Below are 20,299 nucleotides of genomic sequence, written 5' to 3'. Positions count from 1 at the left end.
AAGAATGTAAGGAGTGGGAATACAGTTGGAGCAGAGGAAAGAGTTGATGATTTAAGACAAATTCACAGGGTTTCCACTGACCAGCGCAATTAAATCAGGAGCTGCAAGGTTTGAATCCTGTCAAGGACCTTTACTGCATGCCACCCTTCGACTGTCAGCTGGGGTTTCATATGGTAAATGGATCAGCCTTGACTTTTAATGGTTTCTTCCTCGCCCCGAGCTACACCCCTCTGCAGGGCTCAGTGAAAAAAAGGCTGATAGTAATTGCAAAACCTACCAAACGACGCAGGATGAAGACATAACTTAGATGGGAGTAATAACTGAATTCAGCATGGTTTTCTGCACGGGGGGTAGGGGTAGGGGTAGGTGGGGCACTGGACTCTGCTGGCTGTCCAGTTGCTACCCTTCTTAATCAGCTGACTTCCTATCAGTGACCCTTCTCTTTTTCCTCTTAAGTGCAGGCAGGAGTCAGATTATGAGAAAGCATGTTGAAATTAAATCAGCAGTATTTCTGATGCTGATGACTCATCACAGTGACATCACAACCCCCCCCCCCCCCCCAGCACCCACAGAGCCAATCAGAGCTGATATGGACTCTGACTCATCAGATGTTTGAGGTTGGGGGGATGGAGAAGGGGCTGTCCAAGGGCAAATCAAGGATGACGGTAACTCCATTTTTATGACACTTACTGACAGCTCCTCTGGCTTATTTTGAATCTGTTGCTGTATAATTGTTGAATGGCTGCATAATATATTTACCTAACCATCCACAAATTTCTTCTGCTCAGTCAGCTCTGAGACCAAATAGAGAGTGTGTATGCTTAACTGCAGACACACACACACACACACGTACATGTATAAATGAAAACGAGAGTACCAAACTCATGGGTCAAAGGTTGGATGCAGTCAGGGGACTCATCATTTATTGGCAGATCCGAGCCATCAATCAGATTGACAAGCACTCGCTGGCCAGCTCAGACAGTCAGGAAAGGCTGGGGGGGGGGGGGGGGGGGTCGCTGATATTGCTTCATGACCACTGATGCGATTACTTCCTCCAAGGGCACACTGGAGAGCATCAGTAGTAGCCTATTACATTCTCCCATGATAGCCCCTCTCTATCCTAATGGACGCCATGGCTATTGCATGTTTGTCAACTGGCTACAAATCCTCGGGTGTTGTCGCCTGGCAGATTACTTTGAATAAGAAATTAATATAAAAATAAACATAAAAAGGACTCATTTGCAGCATCTGTGACCATTTGCATGTTTGCTGACTCTGCCTGCATGTGTGTACCCTCTCCACGTTAACCTCTAAAGACCACCAGACGCCATAGATGACCAGTTTTGTCCCAACAGACGAGACAGAGGGAGGGTAAGAGGATGAGGGAAGCGATGGGGGTGATGGAGGCGATAGGTAATTCTGCCTTTTGCCCTGGTTGAGTAAAGACTCTTAAGAGGGATGACTTTCTTCATCGGATGACTGCCTCCGAGGCTGAGTCAGGCGATATCGTCCTTTATCAATCCTTTCAATTGGCAGATTTAATTTCTCCTCAATATAAAGCTTTTTGATGAAGCTGGATTGCTGTAAGAATAGATTAGCCCACTTCCTGCTTTGTATTGAGGTCAAATGAAGTATTAGCCTTTATTGTAAGTGAAGTCCCGAGTCTCTAGAAGTGTGTAGTCATACGGTGTTAATCTTTATCTCACACCAGGACAGTTTTTCTACACAATGGCTGTTGCATCATTAGAAGGAAGAATGACTAAAAGGTGGATGCGGTGAATGATGACTGACCGACTTGGAGGATTCCAAAGATCCCGAGGAGAGCGTGTCACGACTGCTGCGGCTCTTGGAGCTGAGGTGCGGTGAAGATGATGGCGAGTCATCGATGTATGGAAGGATGTCATGGTGCCTTCGCTGCTCCTCTGCACGGTCTGCGTCATACCCATACGAAGGAGGAGTCCCAGTGTAATGGCCATCTGTGACAGAAGAGAACCTCAAGTTAATATTGTTTATATTCTTCTACGTTTTTGAGTTGGAAGCGGTAGCCAACTAGTCAGACAACCTATTGCAACATTTTGATTAAAAGTACAGATTGCTGCATCGCAGAGTTAGAAGGCAGGTCCCATTGTGGTAAATGGACTCAGTTTTATATAGCGCTTTTCTACCTTAGCGGCACTCAAAGCGCTTTACAGTTTCATCTCATTCACCCATTCTCTCACACACACACACACACACACACTGATAGTGAAGGCTGCCATGCAAGGCGCCAACCTACTCATCAGGAGCAATTAGGGCTTCACTATCTTGCTCAAGGACACTTCGATAAGGTCACCAGCGGTGAGGATCGAATCAGCGATGGCCACTCTAACTCTGAGCCACGCCGCCCATTGTGACAGCATCCAGCAAACCTACTGAAACGTATCTGGCAAGGACAGCAGAAGCTAATAATTCGTCAAGCTTTTTCACGTTATCCTTCACTCAACTTTGCCCGCTTTGACAGAGACTGTTGTTGGTGCCTATGAGGAGAAGTGTGTCATACTGATTACCACAGAGGATTCAAGTTAGGGGTTTGCTTTGGCCCCACCACTCCTTTGAAGAAACAGACCTTTCAATTCCCACCCTAACGGGAATCACATCCAGCTGGATCGTTGCCTGAGTTATTGGACCCAATTGCAATGGATCATCCGCAGTCGAAGAGCCTAGAACAATGCAAAAATGTGCCCAATCTTACCTATGATGAGGAGGCAGCGCTGGAGCGACCCCCCATGGGTCTATCCATGAGGCCCATCAACAACTGAAGGACATAACCTCTGAATTTTAAGATCTCTATTTCTTTTGTGTTCCAAAACTCAACATAATGCTTACTATGAAGCTTGTTGGGAGGGGTAGAGCAATTTGATCCTGCCAAACAGTCTCCCAACACTACATCTGCTGACTGGACTAGTAGGTCATGTTTTGCAGAGTTAATTTCCAACACTAATTAGGGAAGCTCCAGAAACTGGGACAAACAAAATGAGTTTCCCCTGCATCTTTGTTCGCATACACATAGAAAACCTCAAACTCTTGTAGGAGACACTTGAAAAGCCCGAACTGGGTCAAGGTTCAGATAACTTAAACACCAAGTGCAGCATCTCAAGGGACATTTTCATCAACCTGCCTCTCAATTGCCTCAATGGAGGGCAGCATCACTTTCTTTGTGGGAAAAGAAACCACCACTAAGTGTCTGAGATTATGCGTGCTGCCCTTTACAAAAAGAGGTGGGAGAGGAGAAACACAAAGAACAAGCAAAAAAAAAAAGGTCAGTGAGCTGGATGCAAAACAAGACACAATCTGAATGTCTTGTTTAAAAGCTCAGTGAGGTTTCACTGTAGCTCCAGTTGCCGCTTTGTATGGTCCTACTAAAACACTCAGGGTTAAAAGACTCATCTTTTCAGGGAATCTGGTGTGTAACAGCTGAAAGGGGAGACGTCATGCATCTGACTGTTACAGAAGACATTCTGCTCATCTCCTCCCACTCCTCTACATCCAACAAAGACCCACTTCTCAAACAGCTGGCCAGGCCTCTGCCGTACTGACTCAGACCAATAACACGAAAGCTGCTCTCAAAACACATTTATGTGACATCTTGAGGCAATTTCCTTTGCCTCTCTTGCGTTCCATTTCATTTAAAAATTTGAGAGTCGCTTTTTATCCAAAAGTGATGTACAAGTGAGGTATAATTCATGCATAGAAGATCACAATAAAAGCTATGTTTCCCTGCTTGCTCTAGCACGTACACATACATTCTCTCATGATGTCACATGACCAGGTATTTGGTGGTCGGCATCAGTACCATAAATGTAGCACCAGCTCACGTGAGCGCAGGCCATGTTTCAAGGCTAAATACATTCACATGAAGCGGTTGGCAGGACAATCACAGGAACGTAGCTTGGTTCTTGATGAAATCAGGCACTTATTCACCATGAACATTGGGGTGGCTCAGAGGTAGAGTGGTAGTCTAGTAAGCGAAGGGTCGCTGGTTTGAGCCTCGCTTTCCCTAGTGACCCTGTCAAAGTGTCCTTGAGCAAGATACTGAACCTGTTGAGTATGTGAGTGTGTGAACAGTGAGTGAGATGACATTGTAAAGCGCTTTGAGAAGCGGGAAAGTAAAAAAAACAAAACAAAACACTATATAAATACAGTCCATTTACCATGAAGCCAAGTTTAGATCACAATCCTGCGATATCAGCCAACGATAAGTGGTTCCAAGCCAGCTCGTTTTAGCTGCTGGCCCGGTTATCTCCTTCCACAACATCAACATCAGTCAAGGAGCCTCATTTAAGCTGCTTCAGTCTGTCTACTCCTGCTTCTTGAATGCTGTCTCGCAACCCACCTCTCCTAAATCCTCCCTTACATGGATTATCTGAACTGATAACATCCCCTCTGTTGTCATTGTTGCTGGTCACCCTGCCTTTGGCTTTGCATGTGTACTCTTGGAAGGGCAGCAAGATCTCAGAACAAAACCATATCTCCAGATTCAATTTACTGCAATAACGGCTGTGTCACTTACTGATTCTTAGTAGTTTTATTTGCAGCAGAAAACGGCTATACCCGAGTATCAGAAACACTCGCTCCAAAATAAAGCCTGTAGTCTCCGTAGTCTCAATGTGTTTCCATAAATTATCCTACAGAATTGTTGACCATTCCATATTTTGTTTTTGGCTATCATTCCCGCTAACCTTCATTCCATTCCATACCATAAAAAAACATCACATTTTCAGAATTTTGACATCAACTTGATAAGGGAATATCAGCTCTTGCAACAACCTTCATATGGTGTAGAGGTAAAATATAACGAAATGTAGAAGAGATTATTCTGATTTACTTATCTATCACAATGGTACTTAGAGTACTTTACGACGCTGCTTCTCATTCACACTCATTTACACAGTGATGTCATGCAAGGTGCCTGCCCACTGGGATCAATTCAAGGTTCAGGGTCTTGCTTAAGGACGCTTTGACCCGCAGAAAGGAGGAGTCGAGGATCAAACTACCCAGAGAGCAGTGGATGACCCTCTCAACCTCCTGAGCTACAACAGCCGCCCAAAAGAGATAGCAAGAACAATGCCAGTGTGTCCAGGGTCCATCTGACCTTCAGCCCACCCACAGCTTGCTCTGAGAACTCTCTGCAGCCTGTGGGTGGCTGCTGCCCACTGCGCCTGCTTCAACCAACGGCATCCTGCCAGGCACAAGCAACAGAGAAACTGTGTGTGTCTGTGTGCAAACAGCCTCTTCCCACAATGCCAAACCTTGCCGCAAACCAAACGGAGTGGTGAACTGCTCATTCTTCATTCAGTTTTTTTGTGTCATGCACTGCCGCTGCTGCAAATCCTGCATTTACACTCTGGTGCTCATAACTTCTAGTTACAGTCTTCTTCCCTCTTTTCTTGGTTAGATCTTCTTACAACGGGCAATGCAATGGTTAAAATCTGCTGCTGTATAATTCAGATTAAATTACAAATACATTTATTCGCCTTATGGCAGGGAGCGGCTAACTATGTCTGTTATAATGACTCATTACCTGATTTTATCCTTTCACAGTTTTGCAACAACTAAACCTTCCCTGTATACCTCAGAGGAGAACATGCCTACTTTCAGGACTGATTCACCACTTCTTTAAAAATACAGGCTGTGGATGGTAAAAACAAAATGAGTGAGCACCATATTTTTTTTTTTTAGCTGTTTCTCCGGAACATATTTTAATATTCCCATCACCAAGCTTTGGAAAAATGCTGTGACTAAAATCACACTACTGAGGGTTTGTGTGTTTGGGTGAGGAATCCCTTCAGTGCCGGCTCAAAACCTGAGAATTAAGCATCAAGACAACATTTTTATGCAGTAAAAAAAACAGCAACGACAACAACAACAACTGCTGGTTTCAGAGAGGCGCAGTCACAAATCTAAAACCGCAAACATGAATAATCATATTTAAATAAACTGAAGTGTCTCCAGAAAGAAAAATATCTCTAATAGCGAAACCTTTGACAAATCTGCCTTCCGCGAATAAAAAAATGACAATTGAACTTAAAAAAAAAAAAAAAATCAGGAAAAATATAAAGTGCAATCATTCTGGATATACATCAAATTTGTTTAGATGATGACGAGGGACATAATTCGGCTAATCAAAGTACCAGACAAGCTTAGTAATGCAGAGTATGTTTGTGTGTGTACAACCTGTACTTTCCAATGGAGGATGGAACAAGCTTACCAAGTCTGTTACTGGGTCACTGTAGCCTGTGGTGGTCAAACACTAGCATGTCCATGTCTGAGCTCATCTTGGCCCAGATGCTGCCTCTACAGTCGCCTCCAGTCAGTTGACTGTCTCTCATGCTCTTTTATCTGGACGCCCCTGCCTCTCTACACTCATCAAACCACCTCTTTATTTATTTTTCTCTGGCTCTTCTTTTTCTCCTTCTTGTGAACAAATCGCTTGTGTTTCCTCTCAACAGCTGGCCTCTTCATCCTCATGCGGCTCACAGATCTTCATCTTCCTGCTCGGCACAACCTCATATCCCCCCTCCTCTCGCTTCCAAAGCCACACACAACCCCTCAGGAAAGAGAATAAACTGGGAATATGATTGAAAAGACCCAAGCAAAGAAAACACACACACACACACACACACACACACACACGCGCACGCTTTGTTTTTTTGAAACACCCACCCCCAAAAAACAAAAATCCATCCACACATTGATTTCTTCCTGGAGCTATTGGCAAAATAAACCAACAAACCACAGAAACGAAACAGAAAAATGTACATGCACACCCACATTCTTCTTGTAAAAATGTTTACATGGAAACGGTGTTTGGGAGGGGAACAGGTCTTTTTCCTGCTGCAGGTGGAAAAATCCCACTAGGGAATAGCTGGTGCTCTGCTGCCATGGCAACATATAGGTCTTTCCAAAACAATATCCCAAGTAGGACCAGGGTATCAGGGTATCAGGGTATCAGGGTATCGTGTGATACTCATCTGCTGATGGGATGTCCTGTACAATAGAAGACTCGCACTTCAAATACTTTAAATGCTACTGTTAAAACATTATAACTGACACATGTTGACTAAAGAGCGTGTTATTGTGTGTGTGTGTGTGTGTGTGTGTGTGTGTGTGTGTGTGTGTGTGTATGTGCAGCTCTTTCCTAATCCTAAGAAGATTTGAGCATCTGAATACATTTAATAAATTTGGCTAGCACTGAACATCTAGTTAGATTCATAATCGTCTTTGTTTTGTTAGGAACCTTAATTTTGAGCTGTGCCTAACCTGTAACCTGTAACCTTTTTTATTTCATTGCTTCCTGTGTTGCCATATCATTCATTCATTAAATGATTAATGTTTTCAGAAATACACCCATTTACTTTCTTGCTGTGTGACGATCAATACCACTCTCATAGTATGAAGCGTTACCCTGGGGACGGTGAGCTTAGCTTAGCATATGGACTGGGGGAGGAGGTGAGCAGCTACCCTGGTTCTGGTTGGAATAAACCTGACATTTGGCTCTCACAGGAATTATCCAAGCCCTCATTTCTTTATATCATAACTCTTTATTAAGATACATTTTCCCCTCTCTTTTCAGCCATAATTAAAACGACAAATGTGTAACACAGCTAAAAAGGACTGTGCTAAATATCTATTAGCATCACTCATTCTCACGCATATAAGGCATTGAAGTAATGTTTTCATCATAAAGTGGATTTTTTGCATATACTCAAAATGTTTCTTGAGCTCAAGAAGATGTTTTTTTCCCTCTTTTATTACATCTCTGTGACTCCAGAATGCAGTTTGGGCAGTTTTGCTGTTATAATTTGCTGCAGCCTGTTGTTAGCCATTGGTGCTCATTAGCTTCAAGCTAAATATATGTTGCTAGCTCTTTGGCCTTTTGGAGTCAGACAGAACTGGGGTAGGATGGAAAGCATGTCTTAAGGAGCACGTTACGCATTTCTGAGTACTTCAAGGACAAAAAAACCCCACATTTTTTGGGGTGAAGTTTCCCTTTATATTATGAATTAAACTGAGCTAAAGAGAGCTGCCACCTCCAGACAGTGGAAACCCAATTGTTGACCAAAGGTCTCAAGCCTCGGTGTTGTGTTGGAGGAAAAAAAGGGGTGAAGGTAAACAGAAGAAGACACAAATCAATGTTAAGACAGAAATGATGGTGAAGACTAATAAGAAAGGAAATGATAAATAATAATGAGGAAAGAAACAAGAGCGACAGCCTGAGAGCCATGAAATTGGAGAGAGGGAGTGACTCTCAAAGGGGGCGTAAGCTCTCAATAGTGAGCGCTGCCTCTCCATCCCCCAATCAAGCTCTACACTCAGCATGGCTGCCATAAATCTGCACCGGCTGCTGAAGCCTTTATTGGACCCTGGGAGGAAACCTGTCCTGCCATCACAGCCAATCCAGCCCCACCTCTCTCTTTAACATGGGGAAATGCATTCACACGCTTACCTTAATGCCCCACCTGGCCTCATAGGATCCTAATGTTACACGACAACATTAAAGCTCTTTCTTCATGCTATTTGGTGATAGACAAGAATGTAATCAGAGATTGTATGGTGTTTTAATGGCTTCCTCCATCCTCCCCCCCGTAAAGCTGATATGTACAGTGTGCCAGTGGGGCTAAGCTTATTGAAGAGGCCAGGTCTGGATTCTGGAGATAAAAAAGATGTCTGGAATTTACCAGCTACAATACTGCTGCAATTCTCACTCCTGCCCCTGTAAAATGGTGTCATATTTATATATGTGTGTGTGTGTATATATATATATATATATATATATATATATATATATATATATATATATATATATATATGCGGTACCCTACAGTAAACTCTAATGGAGATGGAACGGAGGCGAGCGTGGATGTATGGAGGGGTATAAGTGGGAGAGATGACACCCCTCTCTCTGTATTCCTCTATCTCCTAAATATCCAATTTAAAGACAATCTAGCAGAGAAAAGAGGGGGCTGGTAGACGGGTGAAAGTGGAAAGCTGTGGAAATTAAAGTGAAGCCTCCGCTACAGCATCGCTGGGAGGGACAGACATCAAGATGTCAAATGAACTCGAACGCAGTGTTTCTATGGTAATCCCCCCACACAACTGCACAGGCACTTGGCAGCAGTTAATTTGATAAATGTCGGTATCTTGTCATTAAGGGCAGACGTAGTGGCATAAATTGCATGGGTGGCTCTATTCTTAAACTCCTGAGTATCTGCATCCTGGGGAGGAAAATCTCAGAGGGCCTGCTCTAGACAAAAGCCCTGTTTCCATTGCAGGGTGCTGGATCCTCTCTTTTGGTTTTCCATACAACCTAGTACAAAATAGTTTCAGATCACCTGCGTTGGGGTTTCAATCAACCTGAGATACTACAAGGTGATCCGCCAATACCGCAGAGTATCGATCAAAGAGGGGATGTTCAACTCAATAGGGATAAAGTTGCAATGTCAAATTTCCTTTAACAAACAATTTAATCATCATGGGTGATCATTTTAGAAGATGAATCAAAATATTTTCTGAAAACTTGAAGAAGGATGTGACTTTCGTGACTTGTCTTGACATCTTTTTTCCAAAGCGAGACAGATCTGCACTGAGAGATGCTAATTTGCAGGGGAAACAGTGGCAGAGACGATGACAGCAGCTGCTGAAGGGATAGCAGGCGTTTTTGGCTGGGGGGGGGGGGGGGGGCAAGATGGCTGTCCTCAGACACTGCTAGAAAGTTACTGTGCTAAACTGAACGGTAACAAGGGAAGGAAATGAGGATAAAAAAAACTAAACCAGCACAAGACACAGGTTGATATGAGCTGGAAAACAAAGGCTATAAATGTCCTCTCCCCCACCTACACTTGTGATGTCACTGCAGCTTTTTCAGCCAAAATCACAATAAAGACATTCTAAGACACATATTTGTCAGTTTCTGTAGTAGGACATCAGAAGGAGTAACATGATGAAACATGAACATGGTTCAGTTTATTAGCGCTGCATGTTAACTCATTAGCTTACACTTGCACCTGTAACTGCTGAAGCTCTCAATTTAGCAGCTACAACGGCTCCTTGCAAATCCACCACATGCACGACTGGCCTGTGATTTCAGCTGCATTCAAGAGTCAGATGGTCTCTCAGAGCTACGCAGGATCTTCCTGAAGAGCTCCTCGCGTCTGTGACGCTTCAACGTCATCAGAATCTGGCTTCCTCAGATTGAATTAACGTTACATGTCATGAATACTGATAGTGTTTGTCAGGGAGCTTATTGGTACTTCAACACTGATCCAATCATGTACCGGTACCAATCATGAAGGCTACGAATTCTAAGTAACAAGCAAAGAATACTACATAAAACACCCTGTATGCAGAAGCAATACGTCCCTGGAAACATCTTTTAATGTTATGAATTTATTTCAACGAGTCCTTAGAGAGGGACATGAGTGCCATTGAGGACCCCCCCCCCCCCCCACACACACACACACACACCCTTTGTAAAGACTACAGCCTCCCCATCTCCATTTTCATTTTTACTCTATTCATTATAAAAAAAAAATTCACTGATAAAACCCAAAAATTAAAGCCGCCTGATGACTATCTGCTGTTGAATTCCTTATTCCCAGAATTATTAACATTATTGCCATTGTGAAATCCAATCGTTCTTTCCCTTCTACCCGGAGGTAATCCCTTAGCCTCAGTGTCAATCATCTCTGAAAGCAAACCAAGAAGCAGCAGGCGCTTTCAGTTAGAAAGCTGAGACGATGAAGCCAGCGACACTGTTTCTTTAAAAACAAAAAAGTGCCCCCTGCGGTGATGTAATCATCCCTTTGTCTCTTGATGGAGGGATGAGAGTCAGAACTGGGATGAAAGGGGGAAAAAGGACAACAGAAGAGAGAGAGTGTAGCCTGCAATCATAGCGGAGGAAGAAGAGAAGGGAGCAGAGCAACCAGAATATTTGCCGCGCTTTGTTTACCGAGCAGTGCTCAGTGCTGCAGATGGTGTTATGAGCTGTTCTTACACATCTAATTTTTTTTTTTTATATATATATTTACTCACGGGAAGACATTTTACATGTCTTAAATAGCAGTTTTAACAAATTGTGAACACATGGTTCCACCTGCAGAATCGTCTCTGGCTGTTTTGCATTTCAGTTTGTCTGCAGCTGACAGGCAACAGCAAAGGTTAATCAAAGCAAACTGAAATGTTAAATTACTTAAATTTTGCAGGACACTGACATTTTACTACAATGAATACAGGGACAATCATGTTTCTTACCCTTTAATTGCGATTCATCTTCGAAAAAAGTCTTCTATAATTCTATAATGCCCTTAATTCTCATATCAATTATATTAATAGAACATTTCAATTTATAAAATTAGTGCTTGGACAGCAGAGAAGATATCTTTAAATCTTGCATCCGACTCATGTTTTGACACAAATTTCTACTTCTGCGTGTACAAAATGCAAGAAAATTTGTTTTTAAAACAATAAAAGGTCACACTTTATTTATACTTAGGATAACTTATTTGACTTGAAAGAACAAACACATTTTAGAGTTACGCTGCATTACACTCACTGAAAATGATCAAATCCAAAACCAGCTGCGAAAGCAAGCACTTGAAAAGTCGTCTGCTTGTTGGTAAATTATGGGGCAAAGTAGAGATAGATTACTGCTGCAGATTAGCATAGATTATTTCAGTTACGGTTGACAAGGGCAAGGAAAGGAGCATCGGGTCTTTAGAACATGGAAGTTCATCAGACAAAGTGCACCTTCAGTATACAAGATCCAGGGTGGGTTGGTGACCCCTGCTCTGGGGGTGTGAGATATTACTGGTGTTTTCTCGAGCCTCCTCCTGATGGTATTAAAGGGCTGCTGGGATATAAAGTGCTGCGTTTCTGCTGGAAATATACAAAGAGCGAAACAAGGAACAAAAGAGAAAATGATTTAGAGAGCAAAGCTGACAGGCTGGTGGTATATAGAGTACCTACAGCCAGAAACAAACAGACAGTGCCGTTATTATACAATATTTACACAGGCAATCACACAGACAGTCATAAGGTTTGTCAGACAGAATGACAAATAGTCGTGTTTGTGTGTGTTTGCCAACTTCCTTTGGGTTCCGTGTTTGCATCTGTTTCAGTATAAATCTTTCTCTCTCGTTCTCTCCTTCCTGCTGCAGCTTCCTTTGATCACATAAGACTTGGGAGAGCGTTCTCTTGTCTCAGTGGACACACACACACACACACACACACACACACACACACACACACACACACACACACACACAGCCAGACAAACCTTTGATTCCATAAGCGCTTGTCGTGTCTTCGCTGTCAACTGCTAAAGTCATTAGGAAAAAGACTCATTACCCTGAACCCTGAAGCATTATGGGGGGAAGTAAGCGTTCAAATTGCCTCGGAATCACACAGAGACTCTGATTAATAATACAGCATGCTAAATTACCAGCCCTCACTGCTCTGGAACATGGACGCCACTCATTAAACTGCAGTTTCAACAGGAAAAAGATGGTGAAAAGTGGACGCTTTGCTTTTACGGCAAGTTGGCAAATAGTGGAACAATTTTAGCATCAAGGGCACCTGGTTTTTCTCTTTGCATCTGATGAAACTAATTACAATAATAACACACTCTTATCTCCTCTTCACTCTGCTCCCACACTCACATTTAACATCCAAGTCTTCCAACAGGAATCTTTTGTTGTGCTTGTCTCTCTCATTCGCTTTCTACGTTGCTCTCTTTGCAGGAGCCAGCCTGCGATGGCACGGTGGCAGTAAATCTTAAGGGCAGAGCTCAGCTCTCTGACACTCTCTTTAATGCATCATGAGCACCGCAACGATTGCGTGTGTTGCTGTGTGGGCGGTTAGCTGCCTCATTAATTTATCTACAGTGAAGCTGGCACTTAAATCTCCACGGTGATCTGCGGAACACTCTGCGGCTCATCATAAGTAATGTGTGGGTTTTTAAAAATGTGCTCGGTAAAAAATAGAATGGATGTAAAGTGGCACAAACACTAATTACATGTTTGATCGTGATGGGGAACTTGTTGGCATCCATTTATCAATCAACAGGTTTGAAAATCCTCGTGTGTGGTCTGGATAGAGACATCAGAACACAGGCAGATAACAGTGGTTGCCAATACACGGCAATAAAAAAAAAGCCTTTTGTACAGTAAAATAAAATATTGTCCCACAATAGGTGTTAAGTGTTTCCAGGCGTCTGTTGCTGGAGGCACTCCAAGGACCAAAGGGGCAAAGGTCAGAGGTTTGAGGTCAACGCACTGGAGGATGGGGACAAAGGTCACATTGGTTTTGTGTTACTGTGTGCCTTCATGCTGTGAGGTTGTGTCCATGTATGCCTGGATGGGGGGCGGGGGGGGGGGGGTGAAATCCAATTACAGTAATACTACTTCAATCGATGAAACCAGACGCTATAAAATGCACCTCAGCACTTAACGGCTGCAAGCACACAAACTTCCCCTTGAAAATGTTTTCATACACTCAAATGGACCAACACAGTTTAAAAATCGCTACTAAATGAGTCTATGAACAGGTTTCATCCAGATGCTTCGTTTGCTGCCTTCAAGAGCAGTTTTGTTTGCTCATGTGTTTATAATATGGGATAATTATAAGATTTACTGTATAATGATATATCCTATTAAAGTGATACTTCATCCAGACAGTGTATTTTGCCTTTCGAGGGATCACAAATTGGTTTGTTGAGCTCAGGGATCTGTTTAGTACTTGTTTGTGACTCCAGAGTGCAGACAAAGCTAGCTCAATATGTTTAGAATATATTAAACTAACGGAGACTGATTGACAACAACAGCAAAAACTGTCAAAAATGACAGTTTACAAAACAATTAAGCGCAATGTCCAGCATAATCAGCGTTGTCTAAATCCAGCTGCTCACGAGTCCACAAAAACTTTGATTCTAGCTAAAAACAAACTATAACTCATGAGCAAGCAGGCCGGTTCAACTGGACGAGCTAGCTACACGTTCATTCCCATGCTAGCGCTAGTTTGTTTTAAGCTTAAATTTTGCTGTTTGTGGATAACTGAGTGTACGGCTGGATAAAGAAGAAGTAGATTTTATGGGGTGATGCTCGTGAGAGTTTGTAAACATTTTTTTTTTTTAAGTTTTGGTAATTTTTTTCACTCTAGCCGTTGTTAGCTGTCAGCTACTATTAGCTTCAAACTAAATACACGTAGCTGGCTCTTTCTACATTCAGAACTCACAAAGAAGTGATGCACGATGGATAAAAAACATCTTTTTGAGTCCAAGGTGTCTATTTGTGAATACCTGAAAGGCAAAATACCCTTTTTTTGGTGAGGTGTCATTTTGAAGTGGTATAAGCTGCAATTGTCTTGACAGCAAAGCAGAAGCAAAGCTATAGTTGATTTTGAGGTGGCAGTCACATACGGTGTAGAACAGTGTGTTTGCCTAAATGTCAAGCACACAACGAATGACTCATTCATCCATTTGTGAGGAGCAAACTACCACAGCACCCTTCTGTACGACGTGTTTCTCTCCAGCGCTACATTAAGCAATAAAGTCCTTGTCAAAGAAGTTATAAAGAAAGAGTGCAAATGGCTCATTCGTTCTTCCACACAAGCTGTTTGTTGAAACTACATCATTTTTATGTGTTTCAGTCAGGGGGATTGACAGTCAGCGTGTTCTTGACATTGCTCCAACACTAAGGAGCATCACATCTTCCCTTTACTAATCCCCAGCGACCTGTAAGGCAGGTTATACTGCCCTACTACAGCCGCCGCCGCTGAGCTCGTCTCTAAGAAACTAAATCAAAACCTCACACCCTCACCAGGCAGCACTTGGACATTTCTGCTGTATCGGAACTCTATGATAGCAAGTCTGATAGGAGCTGATGAATCAAATTTAAACGCTGGTTCAAGCAGGTCACTATTCAGGGCTCTTCCCCAGGATTATTGCCACTTCAAAGTTGGATTTCCAACGCTACTTTTCCTTATTAATACTTTCATACATGTAATATTGCACGGTAATGATGTGGGGAAAGTCACATAAAAGTGCTGACCCCTGAGTTATGAGCTTGGCAGAGAGGGTTTTTTTTTGGATGAATGCATTCAACGTACGGTGACAGTAAGAAAATACACTCAGCGATGACACACTGATGATGAGAGAACGACACCGGGGGACGTCTGTCCTTGCAGATCGTGATTATTATGACCAACTTCAGCTGCTACACTGGGTTTCTGATCTTTATTCTGAGGATTTATTTCTTATCTGTAGAAGCAACAACACAGTCCTACATGTTTATAAAATTCAGGATGCACCATATCTGATCATTTTTCCCCCCCCCCAGGTATCTGAAATTTTTCAACTGATCACATATAAAGAAGTTAACATTTTTCTTTATGTCCAAAACATTTGTAAAAGCTGATCGCTCACTTTATCGTAAACGCCAATGAGCAAAAATGAAGAAACTAAACTTTATTTGCTGGGCTAATCTTCAAATTGGCAATCGGACCAAAACTCATATATTTAAAAAAAAAAAAAAAAATCGCTAACATACGTAGATATCAATTGTGCTGCATTACCATTGTTCAAAAACAAGAGAGAAATGGCATAGAAAGATGTACAGCACAACTATGATCTGCTCGGAAATAATTGCAGTCAACACCTTATGGCAGGAAGGTCAGTGTTTTAAATGGATTCATCCAATCAGTGTGTATCGATGATGCTGTAGTGAAAATGATCTCACAATCAAGAGGGTGTCTTGTTTAAACTCTCCTTAGAAAAGCTGGCTGTTGTCCAGCTGGAGCCGGTGCAGCAGGTAAAGAGACCCACTCCACTCAGCTGATACCTCCTCCATACTCCATCCATCCATCCGTCCATCCATCCATTTTCTTCCGCTTATCCTGTTAAGGTCATGGGGGGCTGGAGCCTATCCCAGCAGCTTTTGGGTGAGGGGCAGGGTTCACCCTGGACAGGTCACCAGTCCATCACAGGACCAACACATAGAGACAGACAACTTCCTACATACTCGTATTTATATTTTCTGGGATTTAAATTTCATCAGGTGGATGTTACTGAAAGAAAAGAGGAGAATATGCTCTAGATGCAGCTTTAAAATGCAACAACATCAGAACAGGGACCCTGACTCCCTGTCCCCCTATCCTTCTGTCCTCTTGTCCAGCAGCAGCACTTATCACCGACAAACAGCAGAACCAGCACAAAGAGCACCAATCTGCCTAATCTCTGGTCAAACACAAGCCGCCGCATCATCGTCGCTCAGGGCAATAAACTGCTGCTTTATGTCGAAGCTGTTTTCAAGGGACACGAATTAGGAATTTGCTAAACAGACCATAGAGATTTGCCAAAGCTTGTCTCTAGGGGGACTGTTGCCTGGGTTACCGCAGCCAACAGGAAGAGCATTTCATCTCTGATTAGGTAACCTGTCAGGCTACAGAACAGACTTTTATTCATGCTACTTAGAGAATATAAGCAGATAAGATAACTATCCCAGGTGAATATCTAATAAAGTTATTTTTGCTTCAGATTAGCCGTCGACCTGAAAGACGATGATATTTATACATGAACTTTTCTCACTAAGCAGCTCCACCTTTGAAACAAAAGAGCTAAACTATCTCCCACCATAAGGTAGGCTGTCATTTTAACAGCCTTTTAGTGTATTTCTCACCCCATCTAGTTGCCATGGATTTTCTGTGGCTTATACAGTATATATATCTGTTCTTGGTCTAATCTTCTCCTCCTCCTCCTCCTCCTCACCCCTCTGTGCGCTGGCACTGGGCCAGTCTGACTGTCTGCCAGTTTGAAACGTTCCAGCATCAATTACCTGAACCCAGCAGCACTCACAGACTCCCATAATGGCTCTAAAAAATCTACACACACTCACACACACACACACACACACACACACACAGAGACACAATTACAACACACACGCCTCACTCCCACACAATGCTTGATCAAATACACACTCATATCTATCATAAATCCAGCCTCTCTCACTTTTGCATGTCGACACACATTTTCACAAAATGAGGACATAGAATAATTAGGAGGATGAAAGAGAGAGAGAGAGAGAGAGAGAGAGAGAGAGAGAGAGAGAGAGAGAGAGAGAGGAGTCGGTGCCTACGCAGACAGTCATTTTAATACTCTCTATTCTTCTGGCTGTCTGGCTGCTGTCTCGTGAAGGTGAGGGGGCTCAGCTCAGCCCAGTCTCCTCTGGGACTTTAAGTCATGAAGAGATTTGATTCTCCTCCAAGCTGGAACACATCACCATCCTAAAGAGCTGCTAAAGCTGTCAGAAAATACTGATACGTCTTCAAAAAATACTCAGCTAACAATACACAAACATTCATGAGGAATTCTACTGAGGATTCCACAGGATACATGTGGTGCTCAGACCAACAATGGCGAGCGGCCAAGCTAACCGCATGGCGTTCTACTCTCTTTACGGCTGCATTGTGATATGATAAACGGTGAATGAAGCAACCGCCTCCCCCTCTCCACCCCTACTCCCTCTCCTATATCCTCTCAGGTATTTATTGGATGCATTCATCCCGGGCTCCATCACCTTGGCAACAGGACCTAGCAGAGAGTGAGAGTGTGAGAGAGAGAGAGAGAGAGAGAGAGAGAGAGAGAGAGAGAGAGAGAGAGAGAGAGAGAGGGGGGAAGCTCGGGGTAGACCCGTGTGTGTTTGTGTGTGTGTATGTGTGTGTGTGTGTGTGTGTGTGTGTGTGTGTGTGTGTATGTGTGTGTGCTCTTTATCTGGTTCCTTCTGGAAACACACATCCAGGCCCACCGTCCTCCATTGCTCTGCTGCAAGGACACAACTCATAACAGCTAACACAGGCTAACAAGGGAGGCATATTAAAAAAATAAATGAGGCAAAGCAGAAGTAGCTCATTACTGCAACTGCATTTATGTGCAAAGTCAAGTATGAGGCTACTTCCACTGATAATATACTAAAATAGAGGAGTAAATGTAGTAAAAGCCTGGATACAAAAAGGCCACACACGCAAACGTGGAAAAAAAAATCACTCTCATCTATGTCAGCTAATCAAACCATCAGAAGCATCACTCAACATTTTCACAACACAGATAAATGATTATATCAGCATTTCATTTCTCCTGGTTACACATTTGAACTGTAGAGGCGCCATGGGAACACTTAGTTACATCACACAGCAAATGAGCTAAATAAATGCACTTAGCATTCCTATTTCAGTGAAAGGATGATGTGGAGCAGGAAAGGTAGACCCAGACCAACACCAGCCAGGTGCTGAACTGGTAGTGAGGGAACCCATGAAACAAAATCAGGAACAAACAGGTAACACACGCCGGTTTGTTCGCTGCACCGGCATGCCAGCAATGTTGCAAGCGCTCCTGCATGATCAGATGCGTCACAATGACAGATGTCGCTGGGCAATAAAACTGTGGCTGAAATCAATGGGATTTTCATTTTAATTAGAGATACGTAAATGTGATCAGGAATAACAGAATCAGGTGACACCACTGGCTTCAGTCACGATATCGGAATGATGGAAGGACAAGCATGAGGAACGTCTCCGATCCATAGATACAGATCAAATACTGTACATCAATTTCGTGTCCATCTCATTTAATACATTTGCGTGTCCTTTTTTTTGCTGTTGTTGCTATTTAATGAAGAAAACGTGCAGGTTGGTTACAACTGTCACACGATGTATACTAAATTAAAACGCTAACAACAACAATAATAGTGATAATGATAAAGAAAAATCTCTGGTGTCAGGATCAGAACTGGTGAATGTGTGTCTGATCAGATCAGTGATCAACTTTTAATTCGTCTGAATATTTTGAGTCAGACGTTATCATTAAACTTGGATAACATTAAAAAAAAGTTCCTTCATAAATTATGCCTAAATAAAATGAACCACATTTTTCAGTAAAATTTATAAGAACTCAACTCTGTGCACGACACCATCTTAGGGCAGGTGCCATGATGAAGTGACATCAGAGAACTTCTACATATATACAGGAAAACAAAATGTTGTGCTGCTGCCTTTAGCAAACATGGTCGACACTGTTGGACGTGTAGTAGTAGAAGAAGAAGAAGAAGAAGACTAAATCTGCCGTTGGAGAGCAAGAGAAGTCGTGACAGAGATGATGTTAAGTCATGAAGGTCTTGCAGTCACACTGACACACAATGGTTGTAGTACTCAGACAAAGCAGAAGGAAATCTACTGTTAGCATGATAAAACGCTCTAAAAATAGAAATCAGCCATTCAGGTTGGAGCTGAAGTGTATTGTGCGCCGCTTTAGAAGTCCAACTTCTCAACCTAAACTGAGACAGAAAAAGTGACAAGCAGAAACAGAGGGAGGATTGACAGAAAGTTAGCACGAGATGAGAAGTGATAGGAGCCTCTCGGAAGCATTAACTACTTAGAGGGAGACATGAGGGAGGCATGAATTACTCTTTCTTCCACAGCGCCTTGAGGGGAGAACGATATATATTCAATTGGGTTAAAAGAATTTGTCTAGAAAGGAAACACTCCAGTCCGTGCCTGGAGTGCACGCAAGATACAGATTGGAGGATTAATGCCTTTTCTGTGTTTCTCCGCTGGATGGTAATTGAGAGATTCAGCAGAGGAGCTTTTACTGAGCCTGATCAAGGCTACGAGCTGTCACTAGAAACTACAAACATGGCCACGAGGGCAGCTGACAGACACACGGAACTGTAAAAATGGCAGCTTAAAACATCATTCGTATATTCCACTCTCTCTCTCTCTACCAACTCCTTCTCTTTTTCTACCTTTTTAATCTTCTCTCTGCTCCACCTTTCATCGCTCCCCTCTTTCACTCAGGGAGGAGGAGGTTGCTAGCAGTAACATTAGCCTGCTTATGTAACAAGACACTACAGATAGGTGAGAGCAGGTTGTAGAGGCGCTCATATATGCATGCAGGGTGAACACCCACGGGTGTCATTTAACTATAGTGCATTATGAGAGCATTCAAGCATACAAGTACTTTTACATCTGCCATTTCTACCAGGAGGCTAATATTAGTGTGGCCTTACTTGACCTTCTGATGAAAACAATACAAGCAGACACTTTGTGCACGATGCTGCTTTGGTTCTGTGTGTTAGGAGGAAGCGGAGAGTTTAGAATAATAGAATTATGAAAAAAATATTGCATTTAAGTCTGTTTTAGCAGCATTGAACAGTTTATTACACGCTCAGGAATGAAACAGGCCAAGTGAGTTCAGCCGACATCATTAGACAAA

At 42.7% G+C, this 20,299-nt stretch overlaps 1 protein-coding gene across 1 annotated transcript in view; it reads right to left on the bottom strand.

Annotated features, from left to right (window-relative positions):
• bcr (BCR activator of RhoGEF and GTPase) overlaps window positions 1-20,299 on the bottom strand; it is an 88,044-nt gene that overhangs the window by 35,785 nt on the left and 31,960 nt on the right. Inside the window, exon 2 of the mRNA XM_086186631.1 lies at window positions 1,792-1,976. Within this exon, the coding sequence (XP_086042757.1) occupies window positions 1,792-1,976 (185 nt within the window). The remainder of the gene's footprint in view (window positions 1-1,791; window positions 1,977-20,299) is intronic.

The sequence above is a fragment of the Aulostomus chinensis genome, chromosome 19 (genome assembly GCF_037954235.1).
Source record: "Aulostomus chinensis isolate RoL2024-O1b breed Wild chromosome 19, RoL_Achi_v1.0, whole genome shotgun sequence".
In the NCBI taxonomy this organism is placed as follows: Eukaryota; Metazoa; Chordata; class Actinopteri; order Syngnathiformes; family Aulostomidae; genus Aulostomus; species Aulostomus chinensis.
The sequence above is the reverse complement of the archived record's forward strand: the minus strand, read 5'-3'. Positions and strand labels throughout refer to the sequence as shown.